This window comes from Melozone crissalis, unplaced genomic scaffold, assembly GCF_028551555.1.
Source record: "Melozone crissalis strain CALT ecotype California unplaced genomic scaffold, PUWL_Pcris_2 ptg000081l_1, whole genome shotgun sequence".
NCBI classification, from domain to species: Eukaryota; Metazoa; Chordata; class Aves; order Passeriformes; family Passerellidae; genus Melozone; species Melozone crissalis.
In genome coordinates, this window is record NW_026535858.1 from 15,715,838 (window position 1) to 15,740,506 (window position 24,669).

The window sequence follows — 24,669 nt, forward strand, 5'->3', positions numbered from 1 at the left end:
TCTGTTGTAGTTGTGGCTGAGAGCACCTGGCAGTGTTTGCAAAGTCTGCTCTCCTGGGCAGTGACAGGGACAAGGAGCTAGCACAGCATGCCATGGTTTCACTAGGCACTCTCCACAACCCTCCTTTTTTTTTTTTCCTCCTTGTGATAATAATTTGCAAAAGCAAAAGGAGGCTGCTGACAGATGAGGAAGCCTTAATTGGGGAGCTCACTCTGCGTGAGCCAGGAGTTGCCTGTGTCTCAAAATAAATATGGATTAATTTAGGGCTCAGTGGAGTGATCATTTGCAAGACTAAATATGAGTTTGTATCACACCAGCCCTTCCACACTGCTCCTGTGGCATGGACACAGCTTATCAGGAAATCTGCCCCTGAGTTTACTGAATGCTTGTGTTAGGCTACAATCTTCTGGGGGCTTCTGTGTAACTCCAGAGTTTGTGCTGTTTTTGTATATTCAAGCATTTATCCAAGCTTTTCAACCTTGCAAGTATCAGAGGCAGACTGCTGTGTGTCATTTGGGTTTTTGTAGGTATCAGCCTTTTTTTTTTTTTTTCCTGGCTTGTCTAACCATCTCAGTTCCATAATCTGGGCACGTGAGATGGTGGTAGGAATTTTCTCTTCCAGACAAACTCTATGAACTGGTACCATTCTACCCATGCTGCCCGCTCAGAAGCTTTTAGTATGGTCACAATTTCTGTGCATCTTCACATGGTAGAAGTTGCTTTGTGTAATCTAAAACATACTCTTAAAAATAAAAACAAACAAAACCCTGGTGCTGTTGGTTTGGAAGGGAGCTTTAAAAGACACGTGGTGCCAGATTCTTCTGCTCCTGCTTTTGCAGAACTGTAATTTTCTTTGGGATGTGTCCATGGATAGCAAGCAGAGCAGGAGGATGGAGGCATTAATGCACTGTAGCTTCTGAAACTGGATTTGTCTGAGTCCTGATGTGGACATTGGAATTTCTGTGGAACAGGAGTATAAACCTTTGTTTGTGTATCTGTGTGTAAATGCCAAACTTGCCCAGGCAGTAAGAGCAGCAAAGATCATCCTTCTCTTTAATTGCTCATGGTAGGCTATGCAGAATTTCTTAAATATTTTAGACAAATTGGAGAAGGAAGTGTCTGTTGTGAATAGTTGATGTTCCTGAAACTGTGGTTTTGGTGCAAGATACAATTTTCTGTTCTGCAGGAATGACAGAAAGATAGTTTCTAATCTCTGGTTTTTGCAGACTGAAAACCAGTAAAGCCTTCTCTTTGAATACTATTTGACACAAAAATAAATTATGCAAAAGAGAATAAGGTCTGATTAAAATTTACAATGGTGTGCCAAAAAGTCTCTTGCATATTTTAAGTACAAAAAGTATGGCTTGTGTGGGCATTTTTGATGGGCTGAAACTATGTTTCAGGCAGCATTTGTCAGTCAAAGAGTTTCATTTTAGTTGTTTTTTTTATTAATACTTCTTATCATGAGAATGCACCTAGCAGTTATACTTTAGTGCTTCAGAATAAGAAGGGGTAGCACTCAATTGGGCATCCTCAGTAATGCATGCACATTATTGTATGGAGATTATTTTTGGTCTCTAGGGAGGGGTATGAGTAGGACTAAAACAAAGGGAGGGTTGATGTTGCTCAGTGTCTGTCTTGAAATTTTCTGGATGCTATATAGTCAGTGAGGACAGGGGATGGAATTGGAATTCAGAATTCCTTGCTCAGTTTGCTAGAACTGTTTCTGGGTTGCTGTCACGGATGTTTTGTTGTCCCATGGCACAGTGAGCCCGGGAGGGGCAGCGCTGACCAGCGGTGTCTGCTGAGGACGGGAGGGATGTGGAGGTGCTGGGGGCTCCAGAGCAGGGACACGGTCGGGCCCTTCACCTTCTCAGGCCAGCTTTGAAATGCACTGTTGTGCCCGAGGTGAAATGTGGGTTTTTTTCCTGTCTGTTTTGTGTTTATTCACGTGGCAGTTGTCAGGCCCAGCTCCGCAGGGAAGGGGGATCAGCAGCACAGTGAGTTCACGGCAGGTCAGGCCCCGGCGGGCGGTGCAGGCAGGTTTGTGGAGTTCCTGCTCTGCTCAGGAGGAGCAACCTACCAACTTGAAACACAGAGGTTTTTTTTTTTTTTTTTTTTGTTTTAAAAAAGCATTGTTTTTTTTTTTACTGTTAAAATGTAGACCAAGTGTTCTGGCAAAAGAGCATAAAAAGGAAAATCAGACATCTGAAAAAGATCTGGCTCATGGCAGCTCCTTCCTGTGAACTTTCCACTGTAAAGCAATACTTTCCATTCAGGGTTTGTCTGAATGGCCCCATGCTCCTCCCTGCCAGTCAGCCTGAACAGAATTGACTGGTCGGTATCACCATCAAGCTTTCCTGGAGCAGCTCCTGGTTATTTAGGAGGTTATTTAGGCATCATTAGGTATGGAGTGCTGGGTGGTGTTTGTGAGCTCTGGTGTGGACGGCTGTGTGGGGTGAACGTGTGGATTGAGCATTGCTGGAGTAGATGTCTGTCTAAGGGGAGTGTCAGTGATTGTGCCAGAGTGAGATAAGGAACCCACGTGGCCCTTATCCTGCAGTACTGAACCCCTCCTGCTGACAGCCAGGCTGAATTGGACCAGGCAAAGAAAGCTTCCACGTGGAGAGCAGCTGGATGGGACCTAAAATTCAGGGACTTGTCAAGGCATCTTTGTGTTACTGCCTAAAGGATGTAAAAAACACAATTTCTGAAGACTGGGGTCAATTTGTGTATTCTGCACTGTAAAACGCTGTTGCAAAAAGCTTTAAGACAAGACTTTGCTAGATAGCTCTGCAGAGGGTTTTTTGCTGCAATAACTCTTTGAAAAATGAAGTAAAATCTGCCCTTGTCACTTTTTTCCTGAATAATTAGATGAACTTGGGTTTTGTTTAATTCAGCTCATCCTGCAAACTTCATTTGTGTTTGGTTTGAGAAAATCAAGTAATCAGCAGTACATACTACACATTCCACTCTCAGCCTTGCAAACAGACACTGTGCAGATTCAGTAGGTCTGACTGCACTCGTAAAATAGGTCAGAGTGTCTTGCTTTTCTCCTATTTTGTATAAACCAAGCAAAGCCAGACTAGAGCTTCTTTTGAAAAGCAAAGCATAATCTTGAGATGTAGGTCTTGTAGAGGCCAGTCTGTTTAGCAGCAGATGTATTAAAAAATAGAAAATTCACTTTACAGGGAGAATTCTGGTCTTTCATTGGGCTTGTGTAGTCTTGGAAAAATCTGTAGAGACCTCTGGTGGGAAGAAATGGAGGAATTTTCTGTGTTAGAAAGTGAAGATGTAGAGGTGGATGGATTTCAGCTGTGACGTCCTCTTGCTTTCCCTGTTTTAATGATTTCTCATTTGACATTTCCCAGGCTTGCTAAAACTGCTGAATGGTTTCAATGATAGAAGAGCAAACTCTGCCTTTTTTTAGGGGCTTGGTGCATAGTCCAGAATAAATTGTGTTGAGAGGATGCTCCGATAGTCTGACATAACTCTGTGGGATGGCACAGGCCTTACCCAGGAGTCCTTAACTTCCACCATGGAAGTTAAGGTGAGGTGGGGAAGAAGACCCCAAGCCCCTTCCTGAGCTGCACAACTTTCTCTTGTAATGTACTTCATCTTATAATTACCTCAGAGGGGTTTTACCTGCACTGCGTTTTATTCTGTCAATGTCTCTGGCTCTTGCAATCAGTGCTGCACCTGCACTCAGCAAGAGGGCTCATTGGCAAATGCATCAATGCCTGACATCATTCCTCCAGTGTCTCTGGGCCTGTTTAAAGCATTGGCAGTATCTGCCTGCACTTCCTGCATGCAGCTGTAGGCAGCTGTGAAATTTCATTGATGGTGACCAACAGGAAACTCTGAGGGGAAAAAACCTCAGCTCAAGGCTCGTGAAAGGCCATGGCCTGATTAGTTCCTTGGCTAATGGTAATACATGGCAATAGGGCAGGACCTATTGCAGGAGACTGCACTGTAAAGAGTGCTTTTCAAAGTAATTAGCTGTAAAATGAGGAAAAGCAACGTTCATCCGAAATTAATGGTGCTATAGAACCAACCACATTTATTTTTAAGAGACCATTAGAGAGCCTTGCTGGTGTTTCAGCAGCCATGTAGAAAGCTGTGTGCTAGTGGAGTGGGAGGATTGGTCCCTAATGGATGGAAATTGTGCATGGCATGCTGGGATGCACAGTGCAGAAGGGACAAAAGGTTATTAAAAAAAAATCTTATCAGAAGTACTTTGACATTAGTCCTTAAGTAATTATTTTTATCCTTCAATAGGTGCATCTGCATGCTATTGTGCTAACACTGGTGCTTCTCTTATTAATTATACTCTTTTAAGCTTGCTTCACAAGAGTAATCTAGCAGCCCATACTAATTAATGCGGTTCAAATCAAATATAGTGAAAATAAAACAGCTCAGCTGAAAAAGAAAGAAAAGGAGAAGGGAAGACAAAACCCAACACTTAGGCAGTTTGATGCCAAAACAAACATGCAAGGCTGTGCCATGTGGGCTACATACAGAAAAGGTACCTTGTGCATTTCAGGCATTTAAGAGTTATTGAGTTTATGAAATGTAGTGGTACCTTTCTACTAAGAAATCCTGTTGCCTGCTTTCCCACCCTTCACCAAAAGGTTGTTAAACATTGGTTTTGCTGTTGGCTTCAGCAGTCTGAATTAAAGTTAAGTGCATTTGCAGTTCTTTCCAACAACAGATTCTAACCCCAAGACTTCTGTAGCTTTTTGTCATTGAACAGTAAGTTTAGTGGAGAAATATGTCCTGGGTAATGTTATCAGCTTCTGCTCAAAGGTTTACAAAACAAGAGTTCACAGGAGACTGATACCTTTCATGTCCTTCTTTTACAAGTGATGTTTGGAGAGTTGTGTAATCAAAATATTGTGCCAAACACTTCCTAGAATGGTCAGGCCAACCCGCAGAAGACCTTGAATCTTGCACAACTGCCTTTCAATCAGTAAAATTTGTAGTGTATGAGGTGCTGATCAGATGACAGCTTTTTCCAATATGCAGAATGTTTTTATTACATTATTTAATTGCTGTGGATATAGCAAAGTTTGATTCCAGTATTTATCTTCTTTTTTTTAAATTTTTTTTTTAATTGGTTGTTTCAATGGGAAAATGGAATGTACCAAAATCAATGCTTCTATCTAATAGGAAAAGCAGGCTTGGTTTTGAATTAAAAGTGTTTTATAAATCTGTGTTTTGGATCCCATTTTAATTGTTTAGTATGCAGGGCAGAGGTGAATCTCTTTTTCTGAGCCACAAACTTTGAAATCAATCTTCCTTGCTTCTTTGCTAAGCTTCACTTGTAAATAATAAAATTTACATAGTAGTAAACTATGAATTGCCTTTCTTCAGGAATAGTTTTTTTGTGAACCACACAATAGCAAGTAAATACCAAATACAGGTTTATGGTAAGTTTTTAAAAATGCTATCTTCTGGATCCAGGCTGGATCCTTCACCCCCTGCCACTGGATCCATGCTCGTCCCACTGGCAGTCCCTGATGTCCCAGTGCTGATGGCTTCCTTTGGCTCCCCCTGCCAGGGAAGTGCCCAGCACCCCCAAGGCAATGGTGGCAGGCTCCAGTGCAGTATTAAACATGCTGCTGAAAGGTCAGTGGTGTTGAATTGATGGATTGATGCAGTTACTTAGTGGGGAAATGTAGTGTCCAGGTAAAACCCAGTTCTCTTCCCCTGCTCCAAATCCATTCTCTTAAGGTAAGCAGTGTGTTATTCCTGCTTTAGGCACACTGGCATTGCTGAATAAGTGACTGACTGAAAGCTGCTGGGTTTAAAGAAATGAGAAATGTCATTTGTGCAGCACAGGAAATTATTATTATTTTTTATTGCTGACCATTAGCATTTGTTCAGCTTGCAGCATTGTGATTGTGGATTTTGTATTTGGAATGATATCCAAGTTCAATAAGTAAACTCATAAAGGATACTAAAACTGATCTCCAGACTAATTCTTCAGAGGTGATTTTGTTTGCTTTGGTTATTGACTAATGAGCAGCTGAGGTTTATGATGTTAAAGGAGGGGAGAAGTCTGAAGTAGGAAATATTGCCTAATGCTTTCAATTAGCAATGTGCATTATGTGATATTGGCCATTTCCTAGCACTGAGATATCATTAATAACCTTGAATGCAAAATTGCTGATTAAAATATGAGCTGGGCTTTTTCTGCTAGAAGTATATTGCCATAGGAGAGCTAGGAACAGATTGTGGGAGGAAAGGTTGTTCTTGGTTTTGTTAGTCAAACAGTTCTATGAATTGAAGATATTTTAGATTTGTTGGATTTGTGACTTCCTTGAAAAAATCCCTTAGAAGAACTGCTGTGCTTTTTGTTAGGTTTCATGTGGTGTACAGAGAGGGGACACTCATAATTTTCTTCCCTTTTCATCCTGTTCCATTTCCCTAAATTTTCTGTCTCTCTATTGTGGTGACCTTCCTTGGGTTTTTTGTTTGTTTGGTTTTTGTTTGGTTTTGGTTGGGTTTGTTTGTTTGTTGTTGTTTTTGTTTTTGTTTTTGTTTTTTTTTGTAAAGTACCTCTGGATATGAATTTCTCTCATACTTGAAGCTGAAGGAGCAAATTGTGCTCAGTGCTTAACAAAATAAATATATTGGTGAGAGAAGTGAGGGGAGCAAATGCTGCTCCTGCTTGTCCATCAGCATGGCTTGGTCCTCTCAGCCTGAATTAAAACTTGAATTGGCTTTTTCATGTTGATGCATTTCTGTATATTCCTGGCAGAGGGAGTTCCTCAGGACTGGGAAATGTTGCTGGTGTGGGTTTGGATTGCTTTGCTTAGGGGTGTGTTGTTTTTCCGTGGTGGCACAAATACAGTTCCCATCAAATGGTGCTGCTCTAAGCCAAAGATGAGAACCCACCACCAAGTGAGCAAAGAGCTTTGAAGTCCAACAGGCTGAGTGAATTTACACTTTAAAATACAGATTATTTCACTTTCAATTAAAAAAACCCCAAGCCCAACAAATCTTGTGTCCTCATTTCCTTTGCAGGGTCTGCCTGTAGCTCAGTTTTTTGGGAGAGCTTTAGTTCTGGTGGGGTTTAAGTGTGAATCATGGGTGAAGTATTGTAACGTGCAGAAATGATCAACAGCTCAATGGAAAAGTATGTATGAAAGGAAATATGGCCAGCACTTCAGTGCCTAAAATGATTATTAAACCAGTTGGGGTTTCATTTGAAAAGTTAGTTATTAAGTAGGTAGTTTGCCTGTGATGAAATAGCAGTGGGAACACAGCCTTTACTCAGAATATTTGTGTGGGGGATTTTGGGTGCATTTTTAATAATGATTTGAATGTATTGTGTCTCGACTTTTTCTTGGCTACACCCATTTTCTCCCACTCTGATTTGTTTTGCTGTTGGCTTTAGAAATGCAAGGATTCTTACATTGGTGTCTCAACAATCTGAGTGGCAAATTTTTCCAGGCAGAGTTGCACATGCAGGTTTATTATTTTGAAGTGCAGAGGTGGACTCCATTGAAAATCCTTTGTGGGTGGATTTACAGCTGGGCTTCATGATGGAATTCAGGTCATCAGCCAGAAAACAAAGCTGGAATGGTGTCAGGAGTCTGCACAAGAGGGTTGCAGGTCTGGAAGTGGGACCAGAAGTGTGGTCATCATACAATGGGACTTAAGTGTATCATGGGGGGAGGATGGGAAGTCTGGAAGTTAAGTCAGTGTCAAAAATCACTCAGACACAACTGTAAAACCAATAAGGTAGATATAATAAGGGTAAACTGTTAACCAATAAATAACTCCTAGGAAATTTGAAGAGAAAGTAATTTGTACTGGAAGGGTTGTTTATTGAGGTTTCCATCTATATTCATTGCAAATACCAAATAAATAATTGCTTGAGAAACCACACTGATTTTCAGTATGTTTGTCCTTTGTAGTATAAGTTGAGGAAGTGCTGATTTACCTGTCATTGTCCAAGGAGATTTTGAGGAGTAATACAGGACTTGATTCTCTTGTTCTTTGTGTTATTCAAGTAGAAAAATAATCCTTTGTGTAAGAAAAAGGGAAATTACCTGCTTTCTTTGCTACTTAGATGTAACTTTTCAATATATCTGCATAGAAATTAAAGCTGGAATTTGCATTAATGTTTATTTTGGGTACTGGAATGTTTCCAAGGTGTCTGTGAGTCTGGATCTTGTTCTCTGCCCCATGGAAGAGTTTCTGCTCACATGTGCTGCTGGCTCTGGGGAAACATCCACAGGCAAGGAGAGCAGGAGGATAATGATGACATTACTGGGTGGACTGGAGGACAACCTGTCTATAAATACACATTATTTTTCCTGTTAAATGGCTGGTGCTGAGAGTGGCTTTTAGATGAGCTATTTTTAAGAGAGCATGTTATTCACTAAGGATGTCATTACCTGTTGCAAGAGTTCTAATATAAACTGTTTACATATTGATCTTCTTGTATATTAAGCTGTTTTTTCCTTATCTTCAACAGGCAGCCAGATAAACTAGTGGTGGTTTGGACAAGAAGAAGCAGAAGAAAATCCTCTAAGGTTGGTTGATTCCTTAATAAGTCCCAACTTGAGTGACAAACAGGGTCAGTAGTTTGAGGGACTGTTTTTCTGAAAGTGAGGAGCAGCCAGATAAATAAATGAGAAGTATTTTAGTTGTTGACTTTTCTTTTTAATTCAGTTTGTCCATAAAGTTCAGAATAAACTGCTGTTGATGTCAGTGCTAATTTATGGGAGCTCTTAACTCTGATTTCAGCTTTGGTTATTTGTTTAGCAGAACTGTATCACCATCAGTTCAATTCAGTTATTAATTGCTACACCTAATTAGAAAGGAGAATTGGTTTCTCTACTAGAAGTGTATTAAAAAAAAGCCCCAACTAATTAAAAAAAAAGTAATAAAGAATCTGCCATCCCTGCAATAGGCAGATAAAGCCTGGATAAGAGGCTCTTTCACAACCTGAAATGCTACAAATAAAAAGAATAAAAGCAGGGTCTTTCAGCCCAGCAGAGTGTCTTTGAAGTGAATATTTACATCTTCTACAAACACTGTGGGCAAACCTGTAAATTTGTGTTTCATGACTAATAACTTGGTAGCCTGAAGAATGGGAAGCTCTGAGTGAAGTCTCTCCAGTGTCTGGACACTGATCAAGTTGGTCTTTCATGGGGACAGGGGTGCATGCTGTTTTCCTCCCTTCCCTGGAGCATCTCCTCTTCTCTTGGGATGACTTGGGCTTACTTGCTCATTCCCTCATTGCCTTTCCCCATGCTGTGGCCTCTTAGCCTGGTTGGATTTATGGCAAATGATCTTGTCAGAGAGGAAAGTTTGGAAGTTGTAATAATTCTTTGACACTTCAGTTAAAAAAAAGATGGTATAAGCTTCTTTTTCTTTTCTTGTGTGTATTTGTAACACAAAATGATGTTTCAAAGAACTCTGTAATAGTGGAGAGAGGGCATTCATGATAAAGAAGATATCTTGAAATAATTGTGTTGAAGAACTTAAATATTTAGAAAATGTGATACATGGTTTTCTGCCCTACTCAGGAGAGGCTTTGGGTTTATTTTTTACTGGTACTCCTCTTTTTCTGACTTTTTTTTCTGGTTGTCATGCATATTTGTTGTATTTTTCTTTTAACTTGAGGTATAAGCTATTCTAGGCTGTTTTAGATAAAGACTGGTTCCTGACTGCACAACTAAATGTTATGCATCCAGTATTCTGCTTCAGGTTATGAAAACCCAAAGGTGTTACCTGATGAGTAAACAAGGGTGTGAGCTCAGTCTGGTACCTGTTCCTGTCCCATACTCCTCAGCAAAGCCAGTCAGACTATTCCTGTTTCCTGAAACATCAACTAACCCAAGTTCCTTTGAGTTTATAGCACAGTGTGTATCTAGGCAGTAAGTGCTGATGTCACTAACTGATGTCTGATGTGGCTCACCCTATGACAGCTTCTCTGTATTAATTTCATTTAATTTCTGTTGCACAAAGAGATAAAAGTTATATCAAACAGTAAGTGCAATGCTTGCACAAGCTTTGTAACCCTGAAAAGATTGGTGAAAAACAAAGTATTTGTCATAAATGACTGCTTTGTTGGGGTTCAGAATACGGTCAGAAAGAGAAACTGTAACAGAAGTCCAGCATGGCTTTGTGAGCTGATGGGTTTCTGCCTGTCATTTTATAGGAGCCAAATGACAGCATTTCCCTGAGGCAACAGGATTTTCTGGCATTAGCTCAGCCTTTTGGGCTTGAAGGTTTTTTTCAGCTGGGCCATAAAGTTCCATGATATGTCCTCATTTTTGGTCACCAGGCAGTAGAAGCAACTCTTGGATAAACTGGCAGATTTAAACCTGAGACTCAGAAAAGTCTTTGGCTGACTAAGTCACGTTTAGTGAGATCCCACAAAGATGCTTTGGAAGAGGCTGAGTGGCCCTGAAACCTGGGCAGAGCATAGAGTTAATTCTAAAGCTTTGGTAGCTGATGTGACTTGAGCTGTTTGGGTCAAAACCAGTAGATCAATAAATGTTCTTGATCTCTTAGTCATCCTGCCAGTAAAATACTTTATTCAACATACTTGTTTCATCTAATTGCTTTACTGGAAGCAAGTCAAATGAATATTTCCTCTTATTTTATTTTTGGTGGACCCTGGGTTCAATGAGTACAAAGCATTAATAATTGTCTGGTTTTCAGCTTCTTGAGAGGGAGAAAGGGAGGGATGAGGTTTTACCTTACTGTAAAGATGTTGTGAAGAGTTTTTTGGAGGTTATGTTTTTTGAACTTTTCAGATCATTAATGAGGCATATCACCAGCAGACAGTTCACAAGCTCACAAATATGGCCCTTTGGATGCTCTCCAGTAGCTCTGTGTCTCTTTTGTGCTGGGAAAGTACAGCAGATGTATTAAGCAAAAATGTCGTGCAACTGGAAGATGGAGCTCTGGATGAGCACTGGGATGCCTGCTCTAACTGATACAATTTTAAAATGCCATTGAGCTGAAAGCTGAGTTCTTGGTGTCCTTTGAAGCCCTTGTTTTTGTGGGTTTCCGTGATTTTCATATGCTTCCTGCCCCACATGCTCTTTTTCCAAATAAGCTACAGTGGTCCTTTTATTAAAAGAAATAATAAGAGGCATTATGTGCAGGAGTCTGATTATTTTTCTTCTTACTGTGGGAAACATAGAATAGGAGCTGTAGATATGTTTAATTACAGTAAGTTTCAAAGTGTTGCAAATGAAAAGCAAACACTCATTTTGAAAGAGCATATAAATAGCAGTCTGAGGGGTGGATGGATACAAGACCATAAATACATCCAGCAGTTACTGACCTTAATGCAGATTTAAGTTACTTACAGTTCTATTTTGGGCCCTGCTCTCCATGGGCAAGTGTAATTTCAATATATTTCATGAGATGTGTCAGGACAAGGTGGCTCTGTGTGGTTGGGGATCTCCACTGTGTGTGTCAGGAGTTTACATAAAATGGTGATTTGCAGTTTTGCTGTGCTTGGCAGAATTGCTGTGCAATTCTAGAACCAAAATGAACTTTCAGCTTGAGAAGGGTGGGAGTCACCTGTCTGTAGGTGCAAATGCTGTCTGTTTGCAAAATCAGGTGCACTCTTCAAGCTTTATTTAGATGCTGTTCAGCATCCATGGTTTACAGACAGTGCAGCTTGTAGCCATGGACAGGTTTAACTCTTCTTCAGTACCCTGGCACACTGGAAAGTTGCCTGGCCAGGTTTCAGGTCCTGGGCTTTTGGATCTCTCTCACTCTCTCTCACTCTTTTTTTTTTTTTTTTTTTTTTTTGGGTGGTGGTGGAATGTCTTTGTTGTAGTGTAGAGCAAGTGAAAAATGTGTTGAAAATACAATTACCTTCATTTCACTGAGGTGCTCTCAAATTTCCAGGCTTTGAAGTAAGAAATTTCGATTTGAAAACAGATGTTGCTGTGATGTCAAGGAGGTACTTTCTGCTATTCCTGTGAACATGCAGGGGCTTATGGTTGAATTATACACCTCTGAAGAATCAAATTTGCAAATTTGCACTTGCTTCTGAGAGCCTGACAGAATTATTCTTCAAAGATTCTTTCTGTATCAAAGCTGAAAGAAGGGGCCTTGCCTGTGATTTCAACACTTCTCTTGCAGGTTTATCAAAAACTGTTTAAGCACAAAGGAGAAGGAACAATGCTGAGAAAAGGGAAAAACTTGGGCAATGAGAAGTAAGAGCCAAGAGAGGCAAAGGGGCAGGGAGAAAAAGGAATCTCTTGTGCTCGACAGCAGTCTGGCCAGCATTTTTCCAAGGCTCTTCCATCAATAGAGCAGCAGCTGGGTCACCTGTTTTGTTGGTTTTGGCAATCTGTTGCCTTTTCTGGCTACTTTGTTGCCCCGTGCCAGCCCTGCCTGTCCCTGCTGGGCTGCAGTTCCAAAGGCATGTTGTGCCCCTGACATGCTGGTGACTGTCTGGGACCAGCGCAGTTCAATAATGCCACTCCCGGAGCTTCTCAGTCTTTTAGTGAAGTTATTTACAAGATCATGCTGTGGTTGTAATCCCTGACTGTAAACTGGAGGTCATTAATACTCTTTTTTTTTTACTGGGAGTCCCACAAAGTTGACTTGTGGTGACATTCTCAGGTGCAGTGATGGTTGTTTCAGAAAATGATGAGAAAAATAACGCTGTGTTCAGGCTTTTTTTTTTTTGTCTGGGCTTTGATTTTTTTATTTGGTTGGTTGTTTTTTTTTTCCTAATAAGAAACCCTATAGATGATGTGAGAAACTGATTGAAGAGACAGGGAAGAGGCTCTTTATCTGAGCATCATCTACTGTGGATGGTGAATAAGGCAAGATCTGGTGAACCAAATAGCATGATTCATGTATTTAATACATGATGTATTCATCATGTATGTCATGAATGTGTGTGTTTGAAATCAAGCTTGAAGAGGTAGCCCAGTCCTAGAGAAGCTGTGGTGGAGATGAGTTTTTGCTGGTTCCCCAAGCTCAGCAGTGTTTCTGTAGCTTTACACATGTGCGCAGCTGTAACCTGTGTGCCTGCTGGTGAATTGAGACATTCATGGGGAGACCTGAGGGGATCCCCTGCTTTCCCTGTCTGCTCTAAGGGGGCACTGACAGCAGTGTGTTGATCAAAGGCTGCCTGCAGTTTCCAGGGCTTTGAACTTCCTTCTTTGGCACGTGCAGGGTTTTTTGGACGGCGTCCCAAGGCATGAGTGTGACTGGAGCGTTGTTCTGGTGCCCAGCCTTTTTAACTGGTGGGCCAAGCACAGGGGTTTCAAGATGATCATGGGAGGGATGCAAGCTGTAGTCTGGAGTATGGCCTTTAATTTGTCTCCCTTTGTGACACTGAGTTACAGAAGGACAAGAAGAAGCCATTCACAAACTGCTGGTTTCCTCTGGTGTGAGGGAACTGGCAGCTTTTCCCAGTCCATTCTTTTTCCAGTAGGTCCATTAACAGCCATATACAGCTCTGGCTGTCTTGGATGGTGAATGACTTTGGTGGGATGCATCACATGGAGCAAATCCTTGGTGTTCCAATGCTCCAAAGCCACACTCCTGGCATGGAGGCACCAGATGAAGGATCTGGCTGCTTAATGTCAGCTCTTCCTCTTGAGTTCTTTTTTTTTTTTTTCCTTTTCTGTCGAAGTGTTCTGCCTGGATAACACTGAAGAAGAGGGATTATCCTTACAAGCTGAGCTGCCCTAAGCACTACTGGAGCCAGTTGAGCTCCTGCTTGCTTCTTGTGCCCTGAACAGCCTGTCACACCGACAAGTAGCAGAGCTGGCCTGATCACAGACAGCTGGCAAAAAATTTATAAGGAAAAGAAAATCAGCAGTTTGCTGGCTCACAATAAAGCCCCTCTTGTGGCTGCAGGTGAGGAATAATCGTGGGTCTGTTTCAGATGAGTTTTGCTTTTAAACTCAATATTGACAGCTTGGCAATAAGAACATATTTTTTATGCATAAATATAAACTGTTCCATAATTCACAGCAGGCTCAAAATATTATGGTCAGCTCTAGCATCTTACAGAAAAGTAACATGAAATTATCCTGCACAACAGGATGAGGCAAGGTGGAAGTGAAGAAAGCAGAAAAGAGGTGAAGCATCTGAAAGGGCAGGTTCCTGAAATAATGTAGTGTCAAGTCTGTCATTCCAGTTCAAGCACAGCAAAACAGCAGTGATGTTCACATCACAGGTTATGGATTGCAAAGCTGGCTGCCTGGATTGGAACTGTTGTTTTAAAGAGAAAAATGGATAGCCTGAAGTGCCCATGCAAGTTCTGTAGGCTCATCTCCACTGCCTTTCTTTAAGAGATTTCCTCCTCTCCCAGTCATCAGTTTTGTGCCAGAGCAATGCTGTAGGTTGGACAATGTCATTCACAGCCCTACTCTATTTATAGGAGATTTCAGCAGCCCATCCTGTAGCTCCTGTTTCCAGATTTAAAGGAGTTTTCATGCTATGTTGTTTTCTCTCATGTTCCACTGGCAGAAAAAAGAAAGAGTTGCCTTTTGCATTGAAATGCAGCAAAGCACTCCTGCTTCTCTTTCCAGACCATGGCTCCCATCCCTCAGGTCTGGAGACAGGTCAGGCCAGGGCAGGGCTGTGGGTGAGGCACCTGCTGCTGGAAGTCACTTCTGCTTAGCTGCCCTTGCCTTGACTTCCAGGACAATAGGAGATGGCTGGTGAAGACCTGTAGCAAATGAGGAAGAAGTGGGTCTAAAGGCACAAACACCCAGTGGAAAATGGAGTTAAGGAGGGGATTAGGGTGGAAATGCATTGTGCAGCTGCAGCATCTCCTTGGCTGAGCCCTGACAGCGAGTCCTTGTCACCTGCAGCAGTGGCCTGATCCAGCTCCAAGTCAAGGCTTATAATTTGGGAGTTGAAAAGGTTTTTTGATATAGGCCAGATGTACCTTGAAGAAACTGCAGCATAGAGTTGCCTGGCATGAGAAATGTTGCATTAGAATAACACTCTGCATCTTAATTTTAAATTACTGTCATTTGCCAGCCCTCTGTGTTTCTCTGGATTTGCTTTCCCCTTTTCCATTTCTCCTTCCCAACAACCCAGACAGTCCTTTTGATGTTATCTTTTACTGTCATGCTGTTTATGTGATACAGTGTTTATTTTTCAAAGCCAGAGGAGGACTTGATAACATTCATGATCACAGAGCAGCTTTGCTTTAAAAGCTCATTAGTTAGAACTTGTCTCCTGGTTGTTGCTTTCAGTGACAGAAAAACATCTATATCCCTGTGTGTTTATTGTGTCTCACTGACTTTCCTGGTGGGAGGAAATGCTGATAAAGGGCTTGAAGTGAAGTGGTGACTGCACCAATGAATGCTCATTTTCTAGGCTTTTTTAATAGATGGAACAAGTGATCCTCAGCTGAGCAGGCTGGCAGTGCCTGGACCTTGGACAGCAAAAGTTTGACATAATTTTCAGTATTGGCCAAACCCAGCAGGAAAGCACAGGTTTCAGACACACCATGAGCTCCAATTATTTTTGTGCAAACTGGTACCTGGAAAGAGGATGGAGTGCCCCTATGGAGGAGAGGTTTTTGATTTTACAAGGTGCTCCCAGGGGACATGGCAGATCAGCTTGTGCCTGGCTCTGGATCACTGCCTTGTGTCTCCTGAGGATCTCTGTGGGCAAGCTGGGAGTGGTGCAGGGGGCTGTGGGTTCTGTGGGACAGAACACAAGCTGCAGCTCCAGGGTCTGTGCTAGTAATGGCATCTACTGTGCTGTGTTTTGCTACTCACAATATACCTTTTTCATGTAAAAGATGTTTTGTTTTTGTTATCTGTTGTTGTTTGCTCTGTTATTCAGAAAATACATCCAGGCCCTCTTTAGAATGAGGAGATTAGACTGAAATTTGTGGAGTAAAACCAGTAGAAATTGGCTTCTTTCAAGTTGCTCTTATTTTAAAATTCCCTTTTTTTAGAAGCTCCAAGTTGCTACTCTGCAAACACAAAGCATAGACACTCACTGAAAAATCTGATCTAATTAGGCATCTTTGGGAGCTGGGTTTCAGGCAGAACATCAAAGAGAAAAAAAATTTGTGATAAAACCAAAGGAGAGCTGGCAACATTTGGCACTCCCTACTACTGTGGCAGAGAGCTGCTGCCCCTAGAGGGATGGGACTGCTTCTCCAGCTTTGTCTTTCCCACTTTGGTACAGCAAAGTCATCCTTAAGGTCCCAGAAAACCTGAGTCACAGGTCCTGCTAACCTTATTGGAGCAAAAATATGTTCTAATAGACAGTCTGAATCTGTAGTTCTGAGTGTTGGAAGGAGTATAAAATTGCAATGAGTGATGCTCTACAATTAAAAAAAAAGAAAAAAATAGCCAAGTTAATTGGCTTCAGGTAACAGTAAATAGATTGTACAGTCTTTCCTGATAAAACTTCTAGATGTTTCTAATAACACCCTGGTTCTGTAGCTGTAAATTCTGCAGCAGCATCCTTCCCTCATTTGTCTTAGAGCATCACAAAGTAGATTAGGTTGAGCTTGGAAAAAGGCATACTTATTCCAAACCAGAGCAGGAATGCTCACACATGGTGTTTTCTGGGACTAGCTGTTAAAATGTAAATACAGGCCATGCACTAATCCAAAGTGATGCTCAAAGGTAGGCAGGTTCTCAGTCTGTTTAACTGTTGGGTTTTTTGTTATGTTTTCTAGATGTTGGTACTCCAGCTTATTAATTCTTAAAAGTTTAAATGTTTTAGTAGCATTAAAGTTTAAATGTTTTAGTAGCATTAAAAATCATTGTTTTCACTTTCCTCAAATACAATGTCGTGTTCCATTTATGTGTAAATGTGATTAGACCTGCACTATGTGTTGTACCCAAAATACAGCTCAGCTTGCTGCAGAAGTTCTGACCCTACAGCCTTAATTTTTGCAAGGCTCTGAGTGTCCTGACCTGTGCTATGTAATAAAAAAGCTGAATTTAGGACCTTGTGAGGAACAGCTTTGGTTCAATGGAAAAGACTGCTGGTGGTCTGAGTTTCCTGACTGTCATTCTTAATTGTGTCCTTTGAAGTGTTCAGCAGAGTCATGGGTTTAGGGATGTGCCTTTTTGGAGTCAGTGCTATGTTACTTTTACCTGCATGCCCTGGGTCCTGTGGGAGTCAAGTCAGCACTTTTCTAATGGGTATTTTTGTTCCTTTAGGCACACAGCTGGCAGCCTGGAATCAAGAACCCATACCGTGGGTTGGTGGTGTGGCCTGTACCTGAAAATGTTGAAATTACTGTGACTCTCTTCAAGGTATGTTTTCTTTAAAGCATAATCTTTATATTTCCTAAACAACACATGACAGTTTCCCTCTGGAAATGCCAGATTATAGTCACAAGGTCTAATCTTGCTGGTTTTATGTCATTAACTGCCCAGCCTTATGTCCTCAGTTCAGGTCTGGGTGAGAGGGATGGTCTGTTCCCTGCCAAAGCTGACTTCTGTAGTTTAGTTAACACACAGAAATACCCACTGAGCTGATTATGGTGAGCCATTGGCACAGAGTCCAGCATATGTGTAACTGTGCACGTAGGACATGTGTAAGGACCTGGCATGGCTTACAACCTGGTAGCTTTCCTTTCAGTACTGGAAGGGAGAAGTTGCCATAACACAGTCATTTCTAGACTTCCTTGTTCAGTTTCAGGGTTTCAGTGCATGCTATTGCTGCAGCAGAATCCAGCTCCTCACTTCCCATTATTTAGAATGCTGCACAAACACCACAGCACTGATGTGATTGCAGCTGTAAGAGTGGATGTGCAGTATTTGAGTAGTACAGAGAATTATAAGATTGTACAGGGAAATTTTTTATTTTTTGAATTGCATTTGTTGTACTAAAAAAAAATTATTTGTGTGTCTGTGAAGTAGGAGGAGGAAGTGATAGTTATGCTAGAACTTATTTCCCAAATATCATTGGGCAAGACCCTTTCTGCATAAACTATGCAGCTTTGCATGTGTGACAGTGTGGGAGGCTGAAGATTTCTGGGATTTTCATTCCATAGTTCTTCCTCGTTCTTTACTCTGGTGCCTTCATCTACATTCTGACTGTTCTTATTTCTGACAGCTCCCTTTGCAGCCTAGGGAAACAGTAACATACTTCTTTCTAATTATTAATATTTGTATTTCTTTGTCTTGGGGACTTTCCTGAGCTTGGAGTTGGCTTCTGATTAGCCTTAGAATGGGAATTTATTACTTGATTCATTAAACCTAAAAAAAGAGGGTTGTCTTCCCCCCCCCAGCCTTTTTTTAAAATTCCTGCCTTTGGGATTATTCATGAGCACAAACTTCTCAGTTTGACAGTGATCATAAACTGTCATAAACTTGTTTCTTTTCTTAGCAAACATGTAGTCTTCAACTGAGATTTAAAAGTTCACTACCAAAAATTGTTTGCTTCAAGGACCTCTACTTGGACTAAGGAACTTGTCAGCATTATGTGGCAATGCCACATGTCTGCACAATCTGAACATGGTTATGCAGCACTGTAAATGTTGCTTGATATTTTCAACATTTAAGGTGAAGCAGAAATGTACAGAAATCTTGATTGTGATTATGATGTTATATGAAGGATGAGAAATGAAGTTTCTCTTTGGTGCAGCTATGTGATACTGTGGCTTTGGAGTGAAAGCGTCTTCCAGCCTTCTTTGCCATCCCATCTTTTTATTTACACTTGTACTGCTTCAGGATTCTGTTATGTAGAACAGCACAGCAGCCTTGTTAGTTGTGTAAGTGAGACTGAGGGTAGGATTATCTAGTGAGGGATGGAAGGGCCTCTGGAGCCAGTGTCAGGTATTACAAAAGCTTAATTTTACCCAGCACTAATTCTGCAGGCAGATCTGTTCACTGGACTTCTTTCTCCCCCCTAAAATGAGCCTGCCTGTCACAAGAATTGGTCTGGGAGGAGAGGCAGGAGTGTGACTAACCCCAGGAGCTGTGCCTTCTGTAAGTGGTACCCACTGGTCTCTGGGGAAATGAGCATTGGATTAATAATCAAAATATTGAGAACCATCACACTGTGAGGCAGCTCTTACTGTAAAGTCTGCTCTAATTGATCCTCCAGCTCTTCTAACAGGAGTGCCTGTGAGTGGCCAAACACCCTTTGTTCTCTGTGAGGGAATGCACGTGGGGCACGGAGCAGCTTGTTGAGCGAGCTGTGTGATGCCCAGGAGTGCTGTAGCTGTGTGGGAGCAGCAGCCTGCCTGAGCCAGCTCTCAGGGGCAGGGGACTGCAGGCAGGACATGGTGTTGGCCCAGTTCAGGCTGTGCCCCGTCCCCTGATGGCTTTGTTGGCTCTGTGATGCTTCAGCTGCAGCACAGGACTTGTCCCAGCACCCACAGAGCTGGAATTTCTGTAGCTGGTAGGCTCTGGGCAGAGGCAGTCAAAAGAAGTGGCTGTTTGTCCCACAGCTGCTGCATTGTCTGGGCAGCACTGGAGCAGTGGGAAGGGAAATATGTGGTGGCACTCTGCAGCCTGCCAGCTGACTTGGGAACGGGGTTCTTGTATTGTTCCTTCCTCTAGAAGAAAGGGGACAAAAAGACTGAAAACAGTAAAGCTCAGAGAAAGAGGCTGCTCATCTTGCAGTTCTGTAAAAATCCTTTTTGGAGCCAATTCCCTGCAAAGGAGGGTGATTGCTGAAGGTTTGGCACTTTGCAGTGCCCGCACTCAGCCTGGCGTGTTTGACAAACAGGAGCTGCTCACTTTCACCACCCCGAGAAGCTCAGGGAGCTGCTGTCTCCGTGTCCACCCTGGCAGAGCCCAGAGCTGGGAGCTGGCTGCTCCCACAGAGCTGTGCAGCAATCACAGATAACAAATGAGTGCAGTGGTGCTGCTGGGAATGGAAGGAGTGGGCTCCAGACAGACAGCTATGTGTTGTGGGAAATGATTCACACAGTAGTGGCAGCGCATTCGTAAGTGGCTGTTGAAATGTGTTGCTGGTAGGATTAGGAGATAAGTCAAGGTTTCAAGTGCTGATGAGAATGTTGAGAGTCTTCTCTCCAGTAGTCAGTGTGGACACTTGAGAGCTGGCTAAGCAAAGTCCCTGTGATCAGTCAACAGATGAGATATTCTGCATTATCTGCGCAGCCCTACTTTGGGTGTTACCTTGCTTACAACAGCATATTTGTAATTCTTGCACAAGCAAAGTACTGAAGAGATTACAGCCTTCCTTTTGAAAACTTCAATTTCAAGTAAATGTAAGCTTTTTTGTTTGTTTGTTTCAATCAATTCTGGGCTGCTGGTAAAATTTCATAATGCCCTGGAGTCATGTGTGGAAAAGCATCATATGGATATATTGATTTAGCTTCCCTTGATTAGCTGTAGCTCCTGCCCATCCAGCCACTGAAGTGCTAGTTACATAAAAAGTTCCATTTGTTCTGAAACTTTAACTTCTTCCTTTGCTGAGCTCCACACTGATGTTTAGTTATGCCTTGGGTTTTTTTCAACCAAACTGGGGAGAAAGAAACATCATGAAACAATAAGCCTATTGTGCATTTAAAATCCATAATTTGTAGTACTTTCATGGAAAGATTCACAAATGCCAGAAAAGCCAGAGCTGAATTCCCACTTTTTTTTTGTTTTGTTACCATGGTTGTGCTCCAGAAGTTAAATTTTTAGAGTCCCTGCATTAGCAAAGTTTAGCTACCATGTATGAAAACTTGTATATTTTTCTGTAAGTTTATATACAAACACAAATCTTTATCAGCTGAGAGAGATTTTAAACCAGAAGTTTTCACTGCCAAGCTAGCTCAATGCTTTTAGTAAAGCTATATGAACATCAATTGTACTATGAGGATTTAAATTGCAACATCATTATTTTCTAGCTTAAAAGCAAAGCGACTTTCTGTTCAAAAATGTTTGTTCTTCAGGAGTAAGCATGGACTTTGCTTCATTGGATTACACAAAACACTTGTTTTGTCAGCAATGTACATGGTTTATCACACCAATGTACCATTTCAACAGCAGGGACCATTACCAACTCTTAATTGCAAGGTTTGAAAAAGACATTTTTAAAGGCATAGCTTTCTAAGCACACAAAAAATAATTATAAGTAAAATAAGAATGAAATAGATTATCAAGGCATGCTTGTGTAGTTGAAAGTATTCCTGTTTCCACATATTACTCAGAAAAAATCCCTATAATTCTTCTTGAAAGCACAAGTCAGTCATGCTTTGATTTTATAGAATAATAACTGGTCACGCTGTAGTAGGATCACTGCATGAAAGCCAATGTGCTATCTCAGAGGAGAAAAAAAAGAACCCAAATCAGCCCAAAACCTCTTCATAAAGCCATTTCTCTTAAGTCAAGACCAAGTTCAGGTTCAGAGCATACTTAGTTCAGAGCAGGGGCTTGAGCAGACACTATGGAGAATACCTCACAGGAGTGGAAACCAGTTCCATAGGCAAGGTGTTGTGTGTCAGATATAAAAATCATAAGCTTGGGGAAGTAAGCACATTTGCACATCAAAAAATTAAATGGTTAAAAACTTAAAGGATTAGTGGGGGACTAATTTTTAAAAGATATTAAAAAAAAAAAGGACATTGAATGCTTGTTGCCTTTCTAGCCCAGAGGCTTTACTGGAAGGTGTGAGCTTGGTGTGGTGATGCACAGGGATGTTTCTGCCAGTCTCCCCAGAGCTCCCTGCTTTCTGGAAACTCCAATTAAAGCTGATCACAGTTGTATGTGATTTCCTAGACTAATCAGACCTCTGTAATCGGCATTGAAAGCAACAAGAATTGGGTCAAATTTTGAGTCTTGTGCAGTTTCAAGCAGGCAAGTACAAAAGCTGAGGACAGATGCTGGAGAAGCCAGAGCATCTGCTGCAGGTCACTGGTGAAGGGAGATCACACACCCTGTCAGTGTTTGATGTGATTCACTGTGACAGTCCTTAAGCAGTTATTCCCCAAGAAGAAAGACTGAAGATTAGGGCTGGTATGAAGTGATCTAATTGAAAGACAAGCTTCAAAAACCAGGAGTGCTTAGGGAAGAGGCATGGGGAAGGAAGGGAGGAAGGGGCTAACAGGCTGAACATCTTCCCTACCCACTCTGACTGCTGATTAGGAAAAGCAGCAGTCCCCTGATATGTCCTTTGTTCCTATTACAAGAAATACAAAAGTAAATCTGAATATAACCGGAATTATTGGAGAAGGTTTACCTTCAGTCATCTGAAACCACCTTGTAAACTCTGCAGAAAGGATCTTGTCCTTGGCAAGAATGGGTTTAGGATGGGCTGATCAACAGAGAACAGAAAAATGTGTCTGACATATCCTTTGCTCTTCCTAAGCCCAGAAGAGTTGACTTTTTGGGTAGTTGTCATGTGGCTGGGCAGAATGGTGTCACAGAAAGAAGCTAAGGGGTGGGATTGCAAAGAAAAGCTGATGTCCTGTCTCTTGCACAGTTCCCTACTATTTTCTTCTTACCTGAGTATTACTTTTGGCACACTAAGGTCATCTTATGAGACAAAAAAGAGAGGAAAGAAGGATAGAGGAAAAAGGCTCTAAAACTTAGTTAAAGATGCTGAAAAGGAACATTAAACTGAGACAACTGTCTTGGTACTAAAAATGATGATTGTTTTTTAACATAGTAAAATGAGGAGGAACAACAAGCTGTTCAATCCATTTGCCCTAATACTTACAGTTCTGAGTTAATGGTGAGACCATAGTGAATGTTGGATGGAGTGTAGTTCTGCATCTGTGGTACACTGGTGAAAATATGCATTATCAAAAAAACAAAAATCTCTTGCCACCTCCCCTCCTGCTACAGTCAGATGTGAGGCAATTTGTTCCTTGATCTTTTTGGGTAATTTTCATTATCATTTGCTTTTAAGAAATGGGAATGAGGTCTGCTTATAACTCTTGACTTTAGGTATTCCCTGCTTGCATCTGCTTGCAGGTGAGGTGAGGTTTTGTGTGCCCTGTTACCAGAGAGTGCTTTCATACAGAATTGGAGCATTCCAAAGGCTGCTATAACCATTACTCCCAGAGTTATTCTTCTTTGGAATAGCATTTTTTTCCTAAAATATAGTTACCAATGCTATAGTCCTCAAATAACAGTTTGCTAGGTACATCACATGAGTTTTATGTGGGGAATGAATGGAGAATATAGATTAGCCAGTGAGGGAAGTATTTGGTGTTGTGTTTTTTTTTTTAACTGGTATTTACTGTCTTCAAATCCAAAATAAGATGAAAGATTAGCCAGATTTATAAAAACAACACCTGTTATGGAGACTACATGAGGAAATGTTAGCCCCAAATGTAACATGTTGTTTACAACAGAAACTGTGTTATAACTGTAATCATACAAGAAACTGTGTTATAACTATAATCATACAAGTATCTGTTTACGTGACCACTTAATAAAGTTGTAAGTTAATTAGAAATAGGACACTGTGCTGCTCCTTGGGTTTCTGATAAAAGCATTTTAGTGGAAGAGTGAAGCCACTTATATGTCTTTTGGAAGGAAATGCTGAGGTTTATGTATTTAAAAATTATTCAGGGTTTTCTCTCTCTGGAGACATTTTAAAAGTGACAAGAAATATGGCTTAAAAAATCTGGATTCGCCTTTAAATCTGAAATATCCTACACATATGCAAAGTGTTCATATATCAGCATATTTTATACTCTCTGAACATTTGGTAAGGCTCTTCATTAGAGAAGTCCTTGAAGCTTTTAAGGGCTGTTTTGGGGCAATACACTGCATTTATCTTCCTGAAGTGTTCACAACTTGTTTTCACGTGTATGCTAAAATGTTGAACGTGAAGGAGTCTTTGCATTACACAGTGTTATTTTGCTCTGTCAGATGATCAGAAATATTCAGCAGAGCACTTGGTTCTGTAGCCCTCAGAGGTGTGAGTTTTATTGCCACTGACAGAGAGCTTGGTTTGGCTTTATAGATGATTGCCTTGCAGAAACAAAACAAGGAATGTTTTGTTTGTTACATGGGATAAAATATTGGACCCTGACTTTGGAAGCAGTTTTAGGTCAGCCTGCAAGCTTTTCCTAATAGTTTTTGGGGGAGGTAGGGGAAAAAATTGAGCAGGATGAAATATTTAAGAGTTGAGTCACTTATTATGGAGTAGCTTATTAAAACATAAAGTGGTTAATGATCCCATTAAATCTCATTATGTCATTTCATGCTGTATCAAAGGAAGCAATTAAACAGAAAGGTAATTGCCCCAGGTTAACTCTTAAAAATTTTAAGTATTTAATAGTTGGATTACAGAAAGTTAGTTACATCTGTAGAATTTATATAGTATACACCAAACCCACAGGTATTGTGCTTTATTTACATAATGCAGAATTCCACAAACCTGATTAATGTGATGGAGATATAATTACATAATCTGATATTTACAAGACATTAATTGGAACATGGAGATACCTCAGTATAATTTTGTATGCATCTACTTGCCCTTCTGTCCTTATGGTTACTGGTACAGCATGTTTTGACACTCATGTGCAGTATTTAAATTAGTCCATTTTTAAAAAAACCTCTTAGAAGATTTACTCATGTATAAAAATGAATCATCAGTTTTGACATAAGTTTTTAGCAGCATCTTATATTCTTTCACTGATAGTGTTTTACAGGGGGACTGTGTGGGAAACTCACAGTCCCCCTGTAACTTGGCTGGGTTTTGGAGGAAGGATGCACAGGAGGGGATGGGTAATATCCTCCTAGAGGTGTT

General features: G+C 41.1%; 1 protein-coding gene across 2 annotated transcripts in view; it reads left to right on the top strand.

Annotated features, from left to right (window-relative positions):
* Nucleotides 1-24,669, top strand: part of EHBP1 (EH domain binding protein 1) — a 206,711-nt gene that overhangs the window by 19,763 nt on the left and 162,279 nt on the right. For both annotated transcript variants that reach the window (XM_054290233.1, XM_054290234.1), the window contains exons 3-4: nucleotides 8,489-8,546; nucleotides 17,157-17,252. In XM_054290233.1, the coding sequence (XP_054146208.1) occupies nucleotides 8,489-8,546; nucleotides 17,157-17,252 (154 nt within the window). The remainder of the gene's footprint in view (nucleotides 1-8,488; nucleotides 8,547-17,156; nucleotides 17,253-24,669) is intronic.